Source organism: Neltuma alba, unplaced genomic scaffold, assembly GCF_004799145.2.
Source record: "Neltuma alba isolate B1F8T4 unplaced genomic scaffold, ASM479914v2 tig00004241_pilon, whole genome shotgun sequence".
Taxonomy (NCBI): domain Eukaryota; kingdom Viridiplantae; phylum Streptophyta; class Magnoliopsida; order Fabales; family Fabaceae; genus Neltuma; species Neltuma alba.
Window position 1 is genome coordinate 70,504 of NW_021633617.1, and position 8,339 is coordinate 78,842.

Consider the following 8,339-nt stretch of genomic DNA (forward strand, 5'->3'; position numbering starts at 1 on the left):
CAATGTTCAACGTTTTTTTAGTGGCATGTGAGAAATAAATTATTTTATTCCATGAATAAAAAGAAAGGAAGCAAAAGAGAGACTAATAGTCTCCAGTTTTATGTGAAATATTCAATGTTTAATTTACTGGTGCTAGCCAAAAACAAAAACAAGAACAAAAGGCCTTCCTATCTCCTAAATTAAAATTCTCATTTTGGTTTGACTTAGTTGACCTTATTATTTGTTTAGCGATTGGTTGCAAGGCCTAGGATAAAATCGAATACTATCTATTTTTCGGCTAAGTTTGGTAGAATGATCGATCAAAAGCAATTAAGCAAATTCGATAATCAACACGGGTAATGATTTTACTTGAAAACCCCTAAATAACCCATTTGGAGGGAATAGGGAGTGTCAACTGTCAACTGTCAACAGTCAACCCAAGCTGTAGTCATCTCTCTACTTTCATATTTATTTCCGACACGCTAAAATGTGCGTCCTCCTTTGGGCTCGTGCTAAAGTGCGCCACTCCCTTCAACGAACCTTCGCTATTTAAACCCAACTACCCCCTTCCACCTCTCTCACGCGCACTCTCCAAGAAAACGAAAAACCAAGAAAGTTGCAGAAAACAAAATGGGACTTCTGTGTTGCCACACAGAGGAGCAAGAACAACGATCTCCTGACAATTCCGATCATCTTCATTCCGAATCATCAAATGCTTCTTCCCTTTCTTCTCAGCCAAGTCTACCTTCTGTTCCTTCCCTGACCCCTCCGGCACTGCAATCCCATCAAACTCAGAATTTGTCTCAGTCTCATCACCAACTCATAACCACGCTCACTTCGACGCCTTCCTCTCCCGTTTTCTCCATTACCCTCCATGGCAAGTTCCTTTACACTGGCTCTTTCAACAGCGAGATTCGCGCCTGGAGTCGTGGACCTGGTTTTAGTAGCAACCCACATGGCGACGTCGTGTCAGCCAACAATGGAGCTGTGAAGTCCCTCGTGGTTTCCGGCGACAAGTTGTTCAGCGCTCATCAAGATCATAAAATTCGGGTCTGGAAGATCCAACCTGACGATCCGAACCTGAGGTTCAAACCCGTAGCCACTCTTCCTACCGTCGGCGATCGTTTCTGCAAGCTGTTATCGGCTAAGAACTACGTCCAGGTACGGCGGCATAAGAAGTGCACGTGGGTGCATCACGTGGACACCGTCTCTTCCCTTGCTCTGTCCGAAGACGGGTCTCTGCTTTACTCTGCTTCGTGGGATCGAACGTTCAAAATCTGGAGAACTTCCGACTTCAAGTGTTTAGAATCCGTCCGCGCCCACGAAGACGCGATAAACGCCTTGGTTGTGTCCAGTGATGGGGTTGTTTATACTGGTTCTGCGGACAAGAAGATCAAGATGTGGAAGAAGAAGGAAGGTGAGAAGAATCATTCCTTATTGGGAACTTTAGAGAAGCACAAATCAGCTGTGAACGCACTAGCTTTAAGCACAGATGGATCAGTTTTATATTCTGGTGCGTGCGACAGATCAATTCTGGTGTGGGAAAAGGATGGGAATGATGAAGGGAAGATGGTGTTGGTGGGTGCTCTGAGAGGTCACACGAGGGCTATACTGAGCTTGGTGGCTATGGAGGATTTGGTATGCAGTGGATCAGCTGATAACAGTGTGAGGATATGGAGGAGAGGGCTTGACAAGAGCTATACATGCCTCGCTGTGTTAGAAGGTCATAAAAAGCCTGTGAAGTGCTTGGCTATGGCGGTTGACTCTAACCAATCCAATAATAATAATAATAATGGTGGTTCTGATTCGAGCAGTACCAGTTATCTGGTTTACAGTGGTGGTTTGGATTGTAACATTAAGGTTTGGAAAGTACAAGTTCCCTTGTTCTGAGATTTGACTTCCACTTTTCTTTCTTCGGGAGGGGAAAAAGAAGTTTTTGCTGTGGAGAATTCGTATATAGAGCAAGAGTGTGAAAAATTTAGAAGACATATAGATGATTGAATGCCATATACTTGTACACATTCGAACTGTTCCTTTGTTCCTTATTTTCAGAAGAGTGAGTGATGGAATGCTACAATTTATTCATTCAATTTCTTCTTAGAAGGCTTTTACTTTGAATTGTTTGGATGGTGGTGGTTGGCATGGATAACTAAAAATAAAGGATTCTGGTTAGGTTAGAGTTTTATATGCCATACAATTTTTTATCTTACCAATAAGAGTGTTATGTTAAGGCATTCTTTGTTGACCTTTCGCATTGATTAATAGTATTAATTAAAGTTTTGACGTCAGAGAATATTCTGTGAGTTCTTTCTTCTTGTTGAGTCGTATTTTTGTTTTTAGCTTTTGAGCGGGAGAGAATGGTCATGTGGGTTGAAGCGAAAGCTAAAGACTTACCTAGAAACTTATGACCAACTTTTCCTTCACGTATTCTTGAGGTGTGCGTACGTGAATATTACTGCAGAAATTTCTCAGTAATATGCATATGTTAGGACCACAAATAATGGAATCTTCAAAAATTTCTCAGCTTTCATACGAAATTCTGAATTACCACCTAACATCCAATTTTCTGACCTCTATTTTTGTCTTTGATTCCCCCCCCCCCCACTTGAAGTCCAAATTCCAAACACACAGCAAATTGGCCAGAGACTACTGCAAAATTCCCTTCACACATCGTCGGATTATACTTGTTCATACTTCATGCGGAGGGAACAAAGATGTTTAGAACTGATTAACAAGTTCTATATATTCTGTGGCAAACAATCATATCTTTTAATTATATTTTGTGTATGACTTCCATGAATTTTTATCTTATATCTCAGTGCTTTAATGGCAGTGAGCCCAAACCAGCACAGATTATGATGATGCATCTTACCACATTATAGCTCTAGATCATGAGCTTAACCAAAAAACTGAATCATTAGTTCATTTACCGAGTTTCTTATAGTATTTCTGTTCGTTCTTCGATGTTGGAACCATGCACATGGGGTTAGCCTGTACTCTCTCCTCTCGGTCTTCCTCTTTATCACACTAAACAAGAGACTAGTAATTTATGTCCTTAGAATTCTGGTCAATGAACACACAAATTCACTCACACAATGAGCTTTGCTTTCTATACCGTGGAAGAAGGCTCGTGAAGAACTCTGAAACTGATATGCTAGTAGCTGAGCGTGTTTTAATAATGCCCCTAGATTTCACTCATTGGTTTCTTTAGACGATTTTCATTTGTTTGTCTCTTTTTGTTAATATAGAGAAGTATTTACAGTTTTCTTTCTTATTTTAGAGAAGGCTCGCGAAGAACACTTGACAAGAGCACATCAACAACCAACGCATGATGTGAGCATAACTTTCAATATTTTATCATATATCTGGCAGTACAACATTATGTTAATGCACCTTGGATCAAAAAAACGTTGGTAGTACACCATCTTGCTGATCCTCCTGGAATTAAAGTAACGTTATATCAGGGGCATAAAAGGTTTAAACTTCTTAGTTTATTGCAAACGGAGTTATGAGTTAGGTTAAAAGTACAAATAATTCTCTGCTCTTATATCCCGGATGTCTTTTCTTGTCTAAAGGAAACTAATTTTTAATTAAGGAGGCAGGATATACGTAAAACATAAGATTATATCCTATTCTAAAGGGCGGTTAGGAAAATACATCAAAACATTCTTTGTGGGGTTCATGTTCTAGAAGAAAATCCACTTTCCTGTAACTCGAAGCTTTGTGTGCAGGCCAAGTTTTAGCCACGTCGCAGAATATAATGGTGAAAAAAATGAAAAGTAACTTTCTAGTAATTTCTTGTACATGGTTTAACTCCTGATTAGATTTAAAAAACTGCTAATTGTAATTTGATTGCGATATGACAAACTGCTCTAATCATGAGCTTTGACCTTTAATTCATGTAGTGCAACCAGCGATGTAGGCCGAACAACTGAGAACATTCTTGAAACAGAAGTCTTCTAGTCTATAACTCCTCGTATGCTCGTGCTTCATGAGAATGAGAAAGAATGTGCGCATGAAGAACACAATACAACCAACTCAATTCAGATATAAACTCCTCGGTCGAGAAAGTGTAGTTTATCTGATCCCAAACTCGCCCTGTGCAAGGCATATCAGTGGATCTAGATCTTGCCACAATATAAAATTTAGCATACAACAATAAACATTTGAGAAAGAACCTCAGTTTCTGCTAAACCACGGCTTCGTTGGATAGCAGACTCGAATGTCCAAGAGAAAAATGAAATTCTGCTTACAGTTGGCAATATCCGTAGTAATTTGAAGAGAGCCACATTTGCAAAGTGTTTTGAGGAAGTTTGTTGATGCAGAATGAAACATTTGTTCACAAAAAGCCAAAAAAAAAAAAAAAGCAAAAGAAAACCCGTACTGAGGTAATGATTCATGTTATGGGATCCAATTAAACTTTGATGGGTTTTTATCATTCATTTCACTAGTTGACAGTGCAAAGGAATAGTATATATAAGAATTTCCCTAAGATGAACACGAAATTAGAAGTCCCAAAACATAATGGGGTGTTAGCCTCTTAGGTAGAAGAACGTTATTAAAAAAGAGAATCAAAAGATTTACCAAACACTTGGAAACCAAAATCAACTGTTTTGGAGTTCCAGGTCTGAATCGAAGCAAGCAAATTGGGAAGATGGATCATGGATCTAGCGTCAACAAGAATTGAAACGCCAATAGAATTCCTGGCCACCATTTTCATATCAAGCTTCAAACTCGTTGATCATTCCGCATGAATTATTATGAATGTGCAGTATATCAAAGATTGAACAGAAGCTGTGATCTAGGAAAATGCGCTAGCTTAATTAACCGTTATTCTGTGTATTTTTTGTGCAGATAGCAATTAATCAGAATAAAATTAGCATCGGTTTGAGTAATTTATTTCTAAAGCTTCATATAAATACTTAGAAAAGTTCATCTAATCTTTATAAAAAGTAATATAAGTTTATTGCAAATTGAGACGTCCTTTTTTTTCCAAGAATTTTTCAATATTTAATATTATGGAATAATTTAAGTCCAATAGGGCATTGCATTATGAATTTATGATATATATATTTAATATCTAAAGTCTAATATGGACATTTAAAATGACAGCTGAGGACAGGGGCCGAAAAGGAAACGGAGCCCTTGGGACATTGTGAGAGAGGCAGAGAGCGATCTGTGGTTCGTTTCTTATCAGATACCAAAATCTCAAGGCCCAAAATGCATAGTAAAATGGTGGCCCTATGGAACGAAATTCCACTCACATTAATATTACGTAAAAATTGTAATAAAAAATATTACGTAAAAATTATCAATTCGTTAACATCAATCATCAATTTAATTTTATCAATTATTATCAAGTCATGAATAATTATGACTTATTTTTAGTATGTATATAATGTAGGAAAAACAGACATATAAAATCTTGGTAAGAAATGAAAAAAATTAACTCGTATTATTATATTATGCACTGATTAAATGAAAATAATTCTAACTAATGAGGTTGAATCTAGCAAAAGGCACTAATATCTCTTGATAAATTAAAATTCAGTCAAACGGAAAAAATTTATTTACTGTAAATGAGGTTGAGAGTTTAAACTCTGTAAATTGAAAATATTGTATCAAGAAATCTACTGTCAATTAAGATTGATAATGTTGGAATTTAATTTAATAATACGAAATATCAAATCGTTACATTAAAAAAAATGTCACAAGTAGGTTATCTATATAAGTTGTATATCCAGATCATCTAAACCTTTGTCCTATAGGTTTCACTAAAAAGCTCAAACACAAAGCCAACATATATAATAATGATTTCGTTATTATATTGATGTTGTTCTCATGAAAGAATTGGTTCTTATTTCTTAATTAGTTCATTTACAAAAGAAAGAAAGACAAATTCCTACTCTACTCCTCAAAGGCACTGATAATTGGATGAGAAACGCAAATCTGTATTGGAAAAAAATAAATAACGATCTTAGACAATGACTGAGGAATATATTATTATGCTATAATCAAGATATATTTGAGTAAAGTGTGTCCTTAAGTGTGTATATATTGTATTTGACTCTCCTTTTCAATTAACTTAATTATTAACAAAAGATAATGAAAATGATAGAAAAATAACTACTACCTCTGATCTTTAATGTAAGAACTAGTTGAAGAATTGAATTTAGTTCTAAATATAAAATCTCAATTCACTTTATCTCCATCTTTTCTTAAAGATACCTCTATTGATTATAAGGAGTTCTACTAAGGGTAATTCCAATGAAAATAGTTTAGAAAGATCAACATACATTTGTAATAAATAACTAACTTAACTAATTTTTTAAATATTTTTAAATTAATTATTTAATTCTTATACTAAGGACAAGAGGTAGTAATGTTTTATTTAATTTCTAAAGAGACAATTATTTTGAAATTGGATCAAAACTACATATAAGGCAACAATAACGATGCAGTGGAGGGAATAATTTGAAATGCCAAAACGAATATAAAACGGAAAGCTTTTCTTATCTGTTGCTTCACATTTTCAATTTCACCCAAAGGCTAAAAAGATATTGTTATGCTGAGAAGGAAGAGGAAGTCAACTAAAGCGCGTTGACTATGAAAGCAAATTCGGAGTTTCTTACGTAACCATGTTATGTTAATATTACTAACTTTTACCAACATTCTCGTGCCCCCGCAAGTTCCTCCCCATGTCGTGACGCGGACCCACGCTCCAATGGCAATACTATGCCATTAAAAAAGTTCCATAACTTCACTCGGAAAAAAAAAACAAAAAAAGGTTCCATAACTCGTGCCCGTGTATATATAAAATATATTAACAATTATTGAAAAGTGATCATGTAAACTTGACATACATTGCAGGATCTCACGTTATAAATTTGAATTTCGATTCGGTGAATTTTTTTAACACAATATTTGATATCCACTAATTAATTAATTCAAACATAATGGGATAAGATAGAAATATAGTTTACATTTACATAAATTCAAATTTAAAATCTTATGTTTTTTTTTCCTTATCAGGACTGACCCTTGATATGATTCAATTCGGTGAATTCTAGTAGCACCCTATATATATGATTTCATCCGCTGGATCTTTTGGGGGGGAAAAAAAAAGTGAACCAAAAGTATGCCTTTGATAAACACTAACCAGTGGGAGAGAGTGCATGTTATAAAAATAATGAAATTAAAATTTTAAGACTATCTTCTACATTATCATTATATAAATCTGCAAATTAGGCTTCCGACAATATTGTTTTTTTTTTTTCCTTTGGCCAAAACCGACAATATTGTTGAAAAATATCTAAATTAAAGTCTAATGAGTATGGGATGGGTAAATCACGAGGCCCTAGTCTCACTTGAGCACCGCGAGATGGGTAAACATGATTGGACCATTTTGATTAAAGTCAAAGCACAAGAGATAAGCATCAGATTAGAGATTCACGCACTTGAGAAAAATCTGAATATAGTGGAGCCCACAATGTGGCATGTAGCTGCTTTATCTCAAAGACTATGAATTTTTCCTGTTCGGCCCCAAATGATGGAACCCTAATTATGATTCTATCTAGCCAATAAAAGCAATTGACGTGACCCCAAAAATCAAATTAAAGGGTTGACAATTTGAGTTGTTCAAATTAAATTGCCGACATATATTACATGCAAATATGTTTAATTAACTTCTCTATAATTTCGTAAACTACAATAAACTTGCATGCATAGAAATATAAGTTTAACAATTCGTTTCGTGTGCTAAAAAAAAAAACTTCAAACTTTGATCTGCCTAATTAACCCACTTAATTTATCCCCCAAAAAAATAAGAGTTAGAAAAGTGCAAGTGGGTAATTTATACAGTACCCGCGCGTCCGTATATGCGCATTATTGCAAATATGTTACTCCTTCACCCTCAGTATCAACTATTTAAGCACTTTGATTAAATTAAGAAAATTAGATAAGTTAGTTGATTATAAGAAATATTCTTCCGGTCCTTACTAGAAGGCATATTTAACTAATTTAATTAGATTAAGAAAGTTAAGTAAGTCAGTTAATTATAAGAAATATGACATATTTTTCCCAAAATATCATAATTATCTTTCTTAGTATTTTTCCTCCCTCTTCTACTTGATTATGATTGAGAGAGTATCCATATGGGTAATATAAGAAAAATTGATAAATATAAGAAATAAGTCTTATATTTATGACCAAAATTAACTCAACAATAAGATTCTATATTAAGGATCGGAGGAGTATAATATGTTTTTTTTAAAACACCATAATCATCTTTTTGATATCTTTCCTCCCTTTTCTATTTGATTACTGTTGAGGTGGTATCAATAGGAGTAATTTAGAAAATT

General features: G+C 34.9%; 1 protein-coding gene across 1 annotated transcript; it reads left to right on the forward strand.

The window, feature by feature from the left end:
* Positions 1-566: 566 nt before the first annotated feature.
* On the forward strand, positions 567-2,231 carry LOC114744030 (protein JINGUBANG). Its single transcript, XM_028932210.1, has one exon. It carries the CDS (start codon positions 610-612, stop codon positions 1,867-1,869), a length of 1,260 nt encoding a protein of 419 aa, XP_028788043.1. The 5' UTR covers positions 567-609; the 3' UTR covers positions 1,870-2,231.
* Positions 2,232-8,339: the final 6,108 nt, after the last annotated feature.

What these genes read in the sequence shown, in the direction of transcription:
- LOC114744030 (XM_028932210.1), top strand. Translation starts at nt 610, where the DNA reads ATGGGACTTCTGTGTTGCCACACAGAGGAGCAAGAACAACGATCTCCT.